A 15,565-nucleotide genomic window follows, 5' to 3' on the forward strand; every position below is an offset into this window, starting at 1 on the left:
CTTTTCTTTATTTTCCCACTTCTCTTAAGACCTCAAGGTAAAGTAAAGTTTTCTACCATAAGAAAACTAACAGCATGAGGACAATGAGAGATGGCAAATCAGTGTTGGGGAGATAATAGTTCAAGGTGGGGACTGTGACAAATGGAGCCACTCGCCCCAGTTCAAGGCCCAGCCAACTGTTACCATAATGGCAGATAGTCTAGATCTTTCCTTTTTTGGAAGGAAGCCAGAAATTTTAAATTTTATGGTCTACCTCCTGGTTTTTAAATATTGGTGGTTAATTCAAATCTTTAGAAGCAGCACTGTGTGGGAAAAGCAAAACACACCTGCAAGCTGGATACAACCTGGGGGCCTCCGGGTTGAGAGCCTGCCCTATGGCGATTCTTGCCCAAAGTCCTCATAAAGGACGAGCATAGTCTGGGACATAAATTCCCGGCTCTCAGACTGGCTGGATTTGGTATTAGTCGTGTGGCTTTACAAACAACAGATTCTGGGGCTCGCCACCGAAACTCTGAGTCCATAGTCAGGCGGGAACCACTGGGCACCCTCCAATTCTCAAAACTCACCACACCAGAGTTTGTGCATAGATCAGTTCCAGGACGTTCCTGGCAATGTCAAACTCCTGCAAGCCAAGACTTGTGAAAACCCGCGTCCCGATGATTCTGCGAAAACATACTGAGTTTAGCACCCAAACCATCAACCCCCTCCTTCAAAAGATTCCCCACAATCAATAAAGGAGACCTTCACCAGTTTGGAATAAAGGCCTAAGTCCCCTTGCAAGTTTTTGAAAAATTCCAAGTATAAGCATGGTTTTGAAGAAATAATTAAGGGCATCGAGGGAAAATAGAATTAACCCAATGCATTCAAATGGGCGTACCGCTACAGTCGTGTAAAAGAATTCTAGAAGACATTATTTAAATTATCCCACCTATGATTTAAATAATTAACTATAAATAATAGATATTATTTAAATAAGATAATTATTTAAATGATCCCATCTGCTATCTCATTTATATCACTCTTTGTTAAACTTTTTTTTTCAGGAACCAGATAAGCTTAGCACCTCCTAACTCAAATAAACTGCAAATTTTTCAGGTTTTGGTTACTGCTATTGAATTAATGGGGTTTCTTTGTTTTCTTAATCCACAAGGAGGAAACCAAGGTCTCCATTTACTCAGGGAAACTGGAGACAACTTTGATTTCCTCATACAGAAGAGTTGCCAATAAAAAGTTGCTGTCAACAAAACCCTTCTCACGTTTATTTCCGGACGTTGAACAGAGACTGGAATAAAAGTGAGTTTGCACAGATTGAATGAGGAAATTCAGCATTCAACCTCCCCCTGGAGGAAAAAATCAGCCTTGTGTCACGCCCTCTCATCACGAGGGCAGCTTACAGACATACAGGCACATCTACAAGGAAGGAGACGCTCATCACATTATTTAAAAATAAATGGATAAATAAAAGAGGACCACACATGGGCCAGTGATGACACTGCCCCAATTCCGCACACCTGGGCTCTAAAATAAAAATTAGTACATTAATTAAAATCAGTGAAAACAACTTACAACTAGGATATACAACTGTGTACTGGGGTTTTGGGAAGAGAAAAGAAAAAAAGAGGAAAATTGGCAACAGATGTTAGCCCAGGGCCAATCGTCCTCACCGTATCATTAAAAAAAAAATCAGTGAAAACAATGAGATAAATCTACATGTACAGGCATGGAAAGATGCCATGTGGCCCCATTTCTGTCTTAGAAAATTATGTAGTATATAAACACACGCGAAGCAGTATGTGCATAGAAAAATGTGAAGGAATATACACTAGAATATTAAAATTATCTATGGTAGATAAGATCTCAAAGGGCTCCATTTCTGTTTTATTCTAGAACATTTTTGTTTTTTCAAGAGAAGGTTGTCAAGGGCCAACTGGACCAAACGAACTTTGGCAACAGGACTGTCAGGTCAAGGTGAAATTTCAGTTAATTTGGGAGAAACTGGTATGTGGAGGGACAATACGCAGACTTAGAACAATGCACACTTAGAGTACTTACGGGACCCATACTTCCTGCTCAGCCAAGACAGGCTCTGGTTACAAGGTCAGGTCCTAATTACTCAAGATGGACAAATATTTACCTCCGCAGGAACTCCCCCAGGAAGGAATCAGCTAAAGAGAACACGAAATCCATCAGAAGGAGCCGGTAGATTTCCTGACCAATGAAGGTTTCCCAACACTGCAAGGCAAACAAGAGTCAGGATCCAGGAAGCTGCTGCAGTCTCCGCTCCGTTCCCATCGGTTCCTGGCGCCCTGCACTCGCTAGGACGTGGCTGGTGGCTCAGTTGGACCACGTCCTTATATACCCAGAAAAGCAGAGCCCCTCTCGGCAGAAATGCACCATTAGGCTGAGTTTGCTTTCAGGGTGTTTATTCCTTTCTGTGCACCCCCTTCCCCCATTAAGGCTTGCCCTCCATCCACAGGTAGCCAAACTTGCCCTTCTCACTCTCTCTCCTCTTAACACTTCTCATCTCTGTCCTACGCCCTCTGGATCCCATTCCTCAGCCAGCGCTCAGCAATGCCTTCAGGAGAGCAGGAGGTGTCAATGGCTAAGAATGCCTCCCCTTTTTTTTTGCTTATTGACTTTACGAAAAATCACTTAATATCTCCTTCTTAAGAAAGTGGCCTAGAGGTTTAGCGGGCTAGCACCAACTGGAAGTTTGAATGAGTCAGTTTACGAAGCTGATGGTCAATAACCCCAGCAGGAAGTCAGTACTAAGAGCCGATGAACTGGGGGCTTTTAGATTTGGCTGAATGAGGAGGGGGATGTTTGCAGTGCCCAGCCCAAGGATGGATGAATGAGTGGATAGACGGATGGTTGCTGGATGGTTAGATGGATGGACGGATGGATAAATGAATGGATGGATGAATAAATGGGTGGACAGATGGATGGAAAAATAACATGACATCCGTTCTAATATCATGAGCAGCAACTTTTGAGAAACTCACTTCCTCCCTGGTGGTCAGCAGCTAAGAAACCGAACTTAAGGTGGAACAGCATGGAAATCTCACCTCTTCACCAGCCAGGGCCACAATGTTGAGCCAATAGTAACAAAGAATTCCAATGATTGATATTTTCAGAAAGATGTTTCTAACAACAGAAGAGAAAACAACTCTCATTACCTTCCATGGCAGTCATTAGTGCTATTCACCAATATTTCCTTTTGGGCACGTGGTAGGAATGAAATTCCTGTCCCCCCTGTGGTTTGAATGGGCTGGTTCTGCCATCTGGCTGGTTCTGGCAAATGAGTCGTGAGCAGAAGTAACATACATCATTTTTTGTCACTTCTAGACTGGAGCATTTAAATGCCAGCAAGACCTTGCAGAACTCACTGTCTTCCCTCTGGAATAGCCACGGGCAGTATTCAAGAAGGTTGCTGCCCTCTCCATCTGGATCCCTGCATGATTAACATGAGTAAAACCCCCTGCCAAGCGACAATGCACATGTAGCACGAGCAAGAAATAAACCTTTGTGTTCCAAGCCACTCAGATTCAAGGGAGGGGGATATTTGTTATTGCAGCATAATGTAATTTATTCTGACTGATACACCCTCCACTGTGAAGGAAGGGAATCTGATCAGGCTTCTTCAGTGCCAGATCCCCGACTCTGCCCAGTGCCCAGTCCTGTGTAGACCCTCAATATCTCCTGTGTTAACGCCTTAGTAATCTGCGATATTGTGACTTGTAACAAATGTGTATTTGGTCTTCGTCCCCATTTCTGCCACAGAGCTCCTAAAACCTTGGAATGTCCTGTGAGGAGAGCAATACAGGTGTCTTTTGTTATGTTAATGACGTGACTTTTGGACCACCCTAAGGCTGGGGGCTGGTTGCCAGGAGAACCAACCGTGTGATTAGGGGGCTGGAACTTTCAGCCCCACCCCCTGACCTCTGAGATGGGGAGAGGAGCCAGAGGTTGAATGACTGCCAAAGGCCAATGATTTAGTCAATCTTGCCTTTGTAACGAAGCCTCCACAAAAACCCAAAAGGATGGGGTTGGGAGAGCCTCCAGCCTGGAGGATACGTGGAGGTGGGGGGAGAGTGGGGCACCTGGGGAGATCATGGCAGCTCCATGACCGTTGCCCACACCTCGCCCTATGCATCGCTTCCACCTGGCTGTTCCTGACTTATATCCTCTTAGAATAACCCGGTAATCTAGTAAGTAAACTGTTACTCTGAGTTCTGTGAGCCACTCTAGCAAATTAATCAAACCTGAAGAGGGGGTCATTGGACCCTCCCATCTACAGCCGGTCGGTCAGGATTATGGGTAACAACCTGAACTTGCGATTGGGGGCTGAAGTGGGGGAGAGGGAAGAGTCTCGTAGGACTGAACCCTTATCCCGTGGAATCTCCAGGTAGACAGTGTCAGAATTGAGTGAAACGGTAGGACACCCGCCTCATGTTGGGGAATTGCTTGGCGGGGTGGCAAAACCTCTGATGAGGATTATTTTTTGGCTGGTTACTTTGAAAAACTGCAGACGGGAGGGAGGCTCTGAGGAGTAGAATTTACTTCCCCTTTGTTAAGAGACGTTTACATTGTAAAGGAAATCTCCATCTGTAAAGGTGTCTCCTTCTCTGTACTGGGAAGAAGGGGGGATGACCTTATCTCTAGAAACTCTTAATCAATGCCAAAAGCAAGGACTTCAATCTGCATCTTGTTTACTGTACTTGTGTGGTAATCTCCCATGATCACTCCCCCTCCATCCCCAACATCCTCCTTTGTCTTTAGCTAAAAATAATATTTAAGGTGGTGGCTTCAGCCATTTACTTAATCTGGTTTGATTCTTATCTAAATGTTATAGGACCACCCAATAACCAGACCCCACCTGCACTGATACCATTGTAACGACTTTTTTACATATTCTTTCCTTTGTCTTGTAAAGAGATAACTCACATACCTATGCCTTAAATTTAGCCCTACCCACAACCCATGTTGGCAGCAGTTCTGACTGCCCATGGGTCCTGTCCCCATGCTTTTCCATGCTATGCTCTAAATAAAAGAGCACTACTGCCAGACCTTGAGAGTCCAAGAAATCTTTCTTTTGACTCCTCGGCTCGCTGAGCCCGCATCACCTTCACATGTCGGAATTGGTGTCTGAACATAATTTATACACCTTTATGGCAGTGTACTTGAAAACACACTCTTCTCAGCCAAGAAAAGCCATCACACTCTTCTAAGCTGAGAAAAGCTTATCATAGATTAGACTGTGTATTTCTGAGCTTTCCCCATTTTCTGTTCACGTGGAGAAGATTTTGAATGTTTCGTGAAGCATTACAAACGGCTAGTGTATATTAAGACAATGAACGTCTCTAGTGAAACCAGCAAACAGTTAGCCATTGATGGGTAAGTAGCTAGTAACTAAAGTTCTTTTTCCTTTTCCTTTTACAGATTATAGCTTTTAGCTGTTCCCTCGCCCATCCTTAACTGTGCTGTTTAGCCAACATGCCATCTGACTCCCACTAGCTTCCTTAGATAACATCTCGCTGGAGCCTGGGTCGCCATGGTAATGGGTATGTAAGCTGTTTTCAGGAATTAGAACCCCTTGTCCACTTGAGGCCAGTTGAGACCACCAACTCATCAACTGGGCCCATGCAGATGTCCGATAAGCTACCTTTTGACGTCAAGACGCTAAAAACGCCACCCTTAGATCATGCTAATGCGCCATTTTGTGAGCATGCGTCCTATGAAGAGGCATGGAGTCTGACTACGCTTGCGCACATCATCAGTGACCTCACCTCTCCTCACCTCCAATCACCTCTCTCCACATTTCAGACCACCCTGCCCCCACTACCCCATAAATATCCCTGAGTCCCCATTACTAGGAAGGTGGGTTTGAGATTCATTCTCCTGTTTCCTCACGTGGCTGCCTTGTGAGTAAACCCTCTGGCTGCTGCAATCTCGTCATCTCAGTGTCTGGCTTTCTGAGCGGTGGGCAAAAACGAACCTGGTTCTATAACACTAGTCATCAGAAAAATGCAAATTAAATAAAGTGATTGGATCACAATAGGATGCTGACACACAGGCCTCCCACTGCTCCATCCGAATTCTGTTGAAATGAGAGAAACGTTAGAAGCTGAAGGATCCGTCAAGCATCGCAAAACAAGAAAGTCACGAACAGACCAGAAATGTAAAGGGACTTATGGAATAGAGAAAGCAGAAATAAAGGCTAGAAAGATAAAAAGACGAAGGTGGTTGACGGAGAAATAAGGCTGGAGAAAACCCCAGCTTAAAACAAATTTGGCGGAAGACAGCCTCAGAGGCAGAGGTAGGTCTGGGGACTCCTGGAGCTTCAAGATGCCAATAGGAAGGAACTAGAAGGGCAGCTGGGGAATTATGTGCCCACACTGGATGCTAGAAAGTCTCAGAGCAACCCCTGTAGACTCGGGAAGAGGGTAGTCAGAACACAGTCTGGGGCCCTCCAAACTCATGTTCAAGTAGACAAGCGAAATAAAGATACGTTTGAACACGGAAGTACTGAGAAATTTGACCATCCCTCGACCCACCTAAAACAACATCTTGCCTTCTCTTTCGACACAAGAGGAAGTTGTAAGTAAGCAAACACTGGTGAGCAAAGAAGCCAGTGAAACTTACTGTTAATGCACACGGTAAAAAAATGAATCTTTTAAGGCCACTGAATTGAACACTTAAAAGTGGTTAAAATGGCATATTATATCTATAAACATATTTACGACAATAAAAAAAGTCCCAGTTGTTTCTACCAGGGAGGGGAGGCTTTCGATGGGGTGGGGTGGGGTGGGGTGGGGAGAAGGGAAGGCTTGTTAAGGTTTTTTACTTCAGGAGAATAACGCATATATAGATTAACTCTAAACACTGATCTAAAAAAGGCGTCAGCAAACTTTTTCTGTAAAGGGCCAGATGGTAAATACTTTCAGCATCACAGGCCACAGTCTGCGTCGCAACTACTCAAGTCTGCTGCTGTAGCAGGAGGGCGGCATGGACAATATGTCCACGAATAGGCATGGCTGTGTTGCAATAAAACTTTATTTATAAAAACAGGAAGCAGGCTGGGTCTGCAGGCTGCAGTGTGTCAGGTCCTGACCTAAAACATACATGTGTATGTAAGTGTGTGTGCGTTTTTAAATATCCTTGTCATAAATTTAAGAGTAACAAAAACGTGTGAGATCTGCATAGAGAAACTAGAAACATAGATGTAAGCACAGATATGCCATCTGTGGGAAGAGCATCCCAGGAAGAAGGAATGGCCAGTGCAAAGGCCCAGAGGTAAGTATGTAGCTGGCATGTTTTCGAACAGTTGGAAAGCCAGTGAGGCTGCAGGGGAGTGGGGGTAGTGGTAAGGAAGGGGGAGAGGGGTGGAAAATGAGGTTGGACAGCTGGCCAGGAGTCAGATCCCCGAGGCCATGGTAAAGCAAGGGCTCTGGGACTGATCCAGAAAGAAACTCCCTTTGCTTTGTTCAGCCCTATTACTATAAACACCACCATAGACAGGAACAGGCCCGGGAACCAGCCAAGAAGAAGCAATAAGGACACGATTTGGGTGGTTGTATGCTTTGTTTCTGAAAACCTCAGGGTCATCTAGCACACATAATGCCTTTGTGGGAATCACAAAAAGGCACCACCTCTCAGCCCATGAATGGCCCAAAGCACTTTCTCCACCTCCTTTTGGGTGGCTGAATTACAAAAATGTACCTCCTCCCCCTGACTGATGCAGAGGGTATCATAGCTCAAAGTCTGACTCATGCAAACACTGGATGATTTCAGTCCCTACACAACAACTCAGCCAGGAACCTTTGTGCAGTGCACAACCTGCACATCTGTACATCTCATAACTGAGAACTATGCTAATCCTCAGGCTGGCAGCAATTGGGAATTTTACTTTGAGCAAAAGGCGGATGTATTCAGTCACTGTATCTTCTCAGGGCTCTTTGGATTTTACGGCTGTTAACCCACATCACACGAACACACTGTACTCTTGAAATTCTCTCTGGAAAACAGAACTCTGGTACTCGAGCGTAACCGTTTCTAGCTCCCACCCCATTTCCCTCCGCGGAGACGGAGGCTAGCGGCGGAGGCGACACACCTACCGGATGAGGAGGATATAGACTTCGTGCCTCGGCATCTCATACCGCTCCACCAGCCCGAACATGGAGTAGAAGCGTGGCACGGCCAGGTTGATGCAGGACACGACGAAAGGCAGCAGCAGCACCGCGCCGGGGTTCCTGTGGCTCTGTAGGAACTGCAGGGCACGCAGGGAGAGAAGCAAGACGCCCGCTGCGTGCTGGACCCCCTCTCTGCCTCCCTCAGAAGAACCCCCCACGATGGAAAGAGCCCAGAAGTAGCTCCTCCGGGGGTAGCTATGAAGCGACCGTTCATTGAGCGCTCACCCTGCACCAAGCGTTACTCACTCCATTATCCTCCCTGCAGCCCAGCAGGTGGGTCTCAACAGACTTAACTAACGGGCAAACCGAGGCTCAGAGAGGTGAAGACGCTCGCCCAGGGTCACCCAGCCAGGAAGTGGCAGATTTGAAGCCAGGTCTATCTGACTCAGGGACCTGAACTCAGACAGCCATTCGGTGACTTCTCCTTTCCTTACAAAGAGGTCTGGGAAACGAGAATGTGCTCCCCGGCTGTTGGAGCAAAGGCTTGAGTCTGCGAAGCTACAGCACAAGGGTACCCATCACCATGGAATTTCACCGGCCCTCTCCTGCCCGGCCTTGTTCGTTTTCACCAGGCGCTGCCTGTCCTGGGTCACCCAACTAGGAGGAAGGGGAGCCTAGGCGAGCCACGCCACACCTTAGTATGAGGTCCCCTTCCTTCATGTGGACGCCACTGTGGCGTCCGGCTCGGAGGGGAGGCTGCTGGGCTGCCCCTCTGCCAGCATCCTTGGAGTGGGGGATGACAGCTGATTTATCTGATGTCTCACAACAGAGTGTAGCCTGGGTTCAAATGCTGCCCCCACCCTGCGATTATAAGCTGCAAGGTCTAGGTCAGGTGCATAGCTCCTCGGAGCTGCTTTCCCTGTCTGCATAATGCGAGAATGTCACATAATGCACAGAGACCTTGCAAGAATTAAAGGAGACCAAATCAGGTGAGGTCTGGTCCCTAAACGACACAGCCGAGGGCACAGTTCAGGTGAAACTATAGTTGCCAATGAATGTGGCCCCGGGAGGCGTGCAGTTGACCCAGCCTGCCAGGCAAGCGGCAGGTGCTCCAACAGCGGGCTGCTCCCACTGCCCCTCCTCCTCGGGCCCTCCATCACTTCAGGGGGGCGTGGAGAAAACCCGCCGGATGACGAAGAAACTCAGACCACAGCTGCCCTGTCACAGCTCCCACCCTAGGTAGGCAATGCCAGGCCCCTGAGGACTGTGACTCGGTTTCTCCCTTTCAGGGCACACCTTCGTATCATTAGGGGCAAATCCTTAGGCTTGTATAATCCCACACCCTTTTTCTTGCTGGCCGCTCCTCCACTTGGTCATCTGTTTGGTTGAGCACCTACTGTATACCAGGCATTGGCCAGGTGCCTGGCTACAGTCTTTTGAAGAAACAGATGTGTGAACAAGCATTTTCAATGCTGCATGTGACAAGTGCACAGGGACAGCCTGCAGAGTCAAGGGCATCTAACGCAGCTTAGTGAGGGTGGCGTTGGTGAGAGAAAGCTTCCTGGAGGAGGCATCACCCATGCTGAGGTCTAGAGGAGGAGGAGCAGTTTGCCACACGAAGGGAAGTGGGGAGTGGAGAATGAACTGCATGTTTCCTGCCTAGAGATAAGGAAAAGCATGGTGTGTTTAGGGAACTATGGACACGCCATTTAGTGTTGCTGGTGTGGGACGTGAGTGTTGTGGGGTGTTGTAGGTAGAGATGTGTGGGCAGGGGTCAGATCACAAAAGATCTATCAATCAAGCCACGGAGGACAGATTTTATATTGGGGGCAACGGGAAGCCATTAAAGAAAGTGACACCATCAGACCAACCTGCACCACGATTCTAGAGGTCAGCAAACTGGCTACAATGAGCCCCATTTTCCAGAGGAGAAAGATGAAACTATGGAAAAACAGTACTTTGCCCAGACTACCTAGTTAAATTAGACTCAGTTATATCATGAAAACTAAAAGAACGAACATTCCTTCCGCACCCACAGAGCCAGGCGCTGGGGAGACTCCACATAACTTTTCTCTGGTCCTGACCACACACCTACAGAGCCAGGTGAAATCAGGCCCATGTTCCAGGTGAGGAATTCCGGGCTCGGAAAGATGAAATAACTCACCAACATCCCTCAGGTCACAAGACTTATTGTCTACTCGGTGCTGGGGGCTGTGGGAGGCATTAGGGATGTGATAATAAAGGAAGAAACCAGAACTTGATGCCAGGTCTGCGGCCGAAATTTCTACTTCTCCACTAGCCCAGAGCACACGCGTCACCCGGGACAATGTGACGATGCAGATTCTGAGTCTGCAGAGGGAGGGACCCAAGAGTCTGCCTATTTAACAAGCCTCTAGGTGACGCCGATGCTGCTGGCCACGGACCCCAGTTTGAGCAGCGGGCTCGCCTCCACGCGCCCCTCCAGCACCCCCTCCCTTTGCCTGGACCCAGGCCTCTAGCTTTCTGGTTACCTGGGAGTTGTTGTCAGCCAGGTAATAAACGGCTACACAGCAGGCGATGGCCACCCCGGTAGAGACAACCCAGGCTGCCAGGTGGGCAGAGAAGCGGATCAGCTGCTGATTGAGCGTTAACTTGACATTCTCCTGACGGATTTCGGACAGGTTCTCCTGTAAACGCAAGCAAGTCAAGTTCACTCACAGAGCCCCCTCCACTGCTAGCAAAGACCCCTCCCGACCCCGGTGGATACTCGCCGTTCCCAGAGACTCAAATCCACCCCAGATCCACAGGCGAGATAGAGGGGAAGTTCACCATGAAGATGGACTGTGGGTCTCCCCGTGAAAATCTCCGCGGGAAAATCTCAAATGAGCCAAGAACCCCCATCCCCGCCTCAGACGCCTTCTCCATCTTAGGGGAACAGCCAGGACGAACAGATTGGAAGCGTGCTCCTAGGGAAAGGACACTGAGATCGCAGAGCTTGAAGAACGAGGCTGGGTGTCTACACCAAGGAAGAAGCTAGCGTCTGCAGTCCTCTTGTCAAAGCCCCTTGGCTTGTAAATTCCGCCCGCTCTTTCTTTTTCATAAGTTTTTTTCTATAGACCAGGATTTCTCACCCTCAGCACTGTTGATGTTTGGGGCCAGATAATTCTGTGTGGCAGCAGCTGTCCTGTGCATTTCGGGATGTTCAGCCACATCTCCGGCCTCTACCAGCTAGATGCCAGTAGCGCCCACTCCTCAATTTGGTAACAACCAAAAAAAATCTCCAGACATCGCCACATGTCCCCTGAGGGGCAAAACCACTGAATAAATTGAACCACAGTTGAAAACCACTGGATAAATTTTTTGTGCCTGAGGAAGACTGGCCCTGCGCTAACATCGGTGCCCATCTTCCCCTCTTTCACGTGGGACGCCACCACAGCATGGCTGGATGAGTTGTGCTAGGTCTGCGCCTGGGATCCGCATCTGTGAACCCCGGGCTGCCAAAGCAGAGCCACGCGAACTTAACCACCATGCCACCAGGCCAGCCCCAAAAACCACTGGATAAAATTTTAAACCTGGAACTCTGAGGTCAAAAAGTATTTAGTAAGTCTTTACCAGTAACCAAGCCACCACATCAAGTGAAAATGTCCATTTCCCCCCACTGTCACCAGCACTGGGCATTATGAATATTTTTAGTTCTTTTTTGCCAATCTCGTGGGCAATAAAAAACAGTTCATTATTACCTTTTTTTTTTTTTTTTGAGGAAGATTAGCCCTGAGCTAACATCTACTGCCAATCTTCCTCCTTTTTTTTGCTGAGGAGGACTAGCCCTGAGCTAACATCCCTGCCCATCTTCCTCTACTTTATATGTGGGACGCCTACCATAGCATGGCTCGCCAAGCGGTGCCATGTCCAAACCTGGGATGCGAACCAGGGAACCCCAGGCCGTCAAGAAGCAGAACATGCACACTTAACCACTGTGCCGCTGGGCCGGCCCCCATTATTACTTTAATACAGTTACAGACACCCCGAAGGAAGGAGGGAGCCTGGCTGCGAGAATGGGCACAGAAAGCAGGCCTGCCTTACCCTTATCTCGGTGCTAAGATTCTTCTGTTTCAGCTTGACAGCTTTCTCATGAGTGACGGTGAAGTCCCAGCAAAAGATAAGTTTAGCGATCCCTCTGGAGTAGATGTGGGGGTTAATGAAATTGTTCCGGAAGTACCGCGCCATGCTAGGAAGGCAGAAACCAAAACACCCAGGGGTTACTAGGACAGGCACTGGGCTTGCAGGGGTTAGAACAAAGGAAAGTTCTGTCATGAACGTGGAAGGCAACATGTGAGAGTTGGCCCCAAGTTCTGGAACAGACCAGGAGCGAGCGTGATGGTTAAGAGCCCTGGCTTCAGGATGTGACAGGCCTGGCTTACCATCCTGGTTCGCCAGCTGGGGCATCTTGGCCATTTTAGCTGTTCTGAGCCTCAGTTTCCACATCTATATAATGGGGATAGTAACAGTACTCACCTCACAGTTCTTATGAGAGCTGGATTAGTCTCCTATGGCTGCTGTAACACACTGCCCCAAACTTAGCGGCTTAAAACGACACACACTTCTTATCTTACTGGAGGTCAGAAATCAGAAAATGGGTCTAAAATCACAGCATTGGCAAAGCTGTGTTCCTTCTGCAGGCTCTAGGACTGAATCTGTCGCCTTGCCTTGGCCAGCTTCTAGAAACCACCTGCATTCCTTGGGTTGTGGCCCCTTCCATCTTCAAAGCCAGCAGAGGAGCATCTTCCACTGTCTCTCTGACTTTGACCCTCCTGCCTCCCACCCATAGGGGACCCTTGTGATGACATTGGCCCATTTTAAGACCCTGAACTTAATGACATCTGCAAAGTCCCTTTGCCAGGTAAGGCAAGATTCCCAGGTTCTCAGGATGAGGATGTGGACATCTTTGGGACATGGGGGCATTACTCGGCCCCCCACAAGAGTCAACACAGCGCTCAGAGCAGTAAGGCGGCTGTATCATCATGGGGACGTCAGCAGGACTCAGTGACATCAGACCCAGGAAGCACTCAGCACTGAGGCTGGCACGTGAAAAAGGCTGAAGAGAACGCACAAGACCTTTCCAAAATCTGCCACCACTGAGTACTAGCAGCTTAAGAAATACTTCCTAGTTTGCTAGGACAAAATGAAATCTCATTTCACTTTGAACTTTTGTTCTGGCTTGTTATGCCAGGTTGTTACGGACTGAATTGTAGCCCTAAAAATTCACATGTTGAAGTTTTAACCCCCAAGACGTCAGAAAGTGACTGTATTAGGAGACAGGGTCTTTACGGAGGTAATGAAGTTAAAATGAGGTCGTTAAGGTGGGCCCTGATCCAATATGACTGATGTCCTTATAAAAAGAGGAAATTACGACTCAGACATGCCCGGAGGGAAGACCGTGTGAGGACACAGGGAGAAGACGGCCGTCGACAAACCAGGGAGGGAGGCCTCAGAAGAAACTAACACCTTGATCTTGGCCTTCCAGCCTCCAGAACTTGAGAAAATAAATGTCTGTGGTCTGAGCCCTCCAGTCTGTGATACTTTGCTATGGAAGACCTTGTAAATTAATACAGAGGCTTGACAATTGTCAGTTGACCGTTATCCATCCACATAAAGACGTGAATCATTACGTCCTTATTTTCATACTGACCGATTTCTTTAGAAGAACACCCAAACCTCTCTTCCTCCATCCAAACTTATATTTCACGTTATTAGGCACGATCAGACAGCAATAGAAAAGTCGACACCACAGAGAAACTGTTTCCTGGGGAACCTTTGGATCTCTCGAATTTTGCCTAAATCTAAGAAGAGCTTAGAATCAGGAAAGGCAGACGCCCCATACCTGAACAGCAAACTGAAGAAGCAGATGATCAAACACACCCCGATGGTGAAGATGTAGGCCAGCTGCATGTTGTAGGATGCCCCGCCCTTCCCGTGCTGGATCGTGGAGTTGGTGTAAAAGCCGTAGTACATTACCGTGTCCCGGAAATAACCCTGAAAGGGACAAGAAGCCCTAGGTCAGGGCATCTCTCGAGAAAACAATAAATGACTATGGTCAGAGGGGGTGACCTCTTCCGTCTGCAAGACGCTTGGACCAGTGAGTTTAGACACTTTGCCAGGAAACAGACACGCCAGGGCACTGAGAATCTGGACATTTTATCATGGGGCTCTCGGGGTCAGAAAGGAACCCCAAACCAACATAACTTTACAATGGGGGACCCAGCTGTCACCGCCTGGACCCAGTGACCAAGAGAAGCAAGACCAAAAGCAGGAGAGCCAGCCATCATGTGCCTCTGTCACCCACGAAGTATTACGGTCACACATGTTTAATATGAAACAAATCAAGCCTCTAGGTCTAAATTTTAATTTACAGGAAAGAAGCGGCTGGAGGAACAAATTAGAGGAATCATGAGGCAACAATGGGACAATTCCAGAAGGGAGGACATTGGCGTCTACACGACAACTGACCTGGTTTCTGCAACAAGTGAATGTGAAGAAAAAAGGACCCTGGGACTCAGGAGATTATTCTCGATTATTAGAGACTTCAGAGAAAAACACAACTGAATGCGAAGTGTGGCCTTCCTGGGATCCTGGTCTGAACAAGCAAGCTATGCGAGACATTTGGGGACAACTGGGAAATTCTGAATGTGGTTTGGATTTTAGATGAGATTAATTTTTAATTTTGCTCGGTGTGACAATGTACAGTATTGCGGGAGAGTGTCCTTATTTTTCAGAGATGCGTGTTGAAGAAATTCCGAGTGAAATGTCCCCGCGTCCGTAATTACTGTAAAATGCTTCCAAAAAGAATACAGCAGAATATGGCAAAATGTTAACACTTTAAAACCTACATAATAGGTATATGGGTGTTTATTTTCCTAGTCTCTATTTTTCTGTAGGTTTGAAATTTTTCATAATAAAATGTTTCACATATAAAAATATACATAATAAAAAGAAAAAATTAAGGAGAAATTTATGCAATAATTCCATTTGAATGTGTCTATCCCAAGGAAAAATTTTTAAACAGAAAAAGAAATAAAAAAGATGAACGGAAGACTCTTACTTGGAACATTTTATGGCAAAAGTCAGCAAACTGTCTGTAAAGAGCCAGATGGTGCGTATCTTTGGCTTGGCAGGCCAGGACGCCACTGCACAGCCACTCTTCTCTGCCTTGTAGCACGAAAGCAGCACAGACACATAAACAAGTGGGGGTAGGCTTGTTCCAAAAGAACCTTATTTGTGGACCCCGAAATTTGAATTTCCTATAGTTTTCATGTTTCACAAAAAGTTGTCCTTCTTTTGATTTTTTTTTCAACCATTTAAAAATGTAGAAACCCATCTTAGTTTGCAGGCTGTTCAGCAACAGGTGGCAAGCCAGATTTGGCCCTCAGGCTACACTCTGCCCAGCCCCAGTCTACAGA

The 15,565-nt window shown here is 47.3% G+C and overlaps 1 protein-coding gene across 5 annotated transcripts in view; it reads right to left on the bottom strand.

Annotated features, from left to right (window-relative positions):
• TMC5 (transmembrane channel like 5) overlaps window positions 1-15,565 on the bottom strand; it is a 73,872-nt gene that overhangs the window by 13,838 nt on the left and 44,469 nt on the right. For all 5 annotated transcript variants that reach the window (XM_070566618.1, XM_070566617.1, XM_070566620.1 and 2 more), the window contains 7 exons: window positions 13,990-14,141; window positions 12,192-12,336; window positions 10,640-10,795; window positions 8,115-8,266; window positions 3,066-3,144; window positions 2,135-2,232; window positions 567-662 (listed from right to left, as the gene is read on the bottom strand). In XM_070566618.1, the coding sequence (XP_070422719.1) occupies window positions 567-662; window positions 2,135-2,232; window positions 3,066-3,144; window positions 8,115-8,266; window positions 10,640-10,795; window positions 12,192-12,336; window positions 13,990-14,141 (878 nt within the window). The remainder of the gene's footprint in view (window positions 1-566; window positions 663-2,134; window positions 2,233-3,065; window positions 3,145-8,114; window positions 8,267-10,639; window positions 10,796-12,191; window positions 12,337-13,989; window positions 14,142-15,565) is intronic.

Source organism: Equus przewalskii, chromosome 12 (assembly GCF_037783145.1).
Source record: "Equus przewalskii isolate Varuska chromosome 12, EquPr2, whole genome shotgun sequence".
In the NCBI taxonomy this organism is placed as follows: Eukaryota; Metazoa; Chordata; class Mammalia; order Perissodactyla; family Equidae; genus Equus; species Equus przewalskii.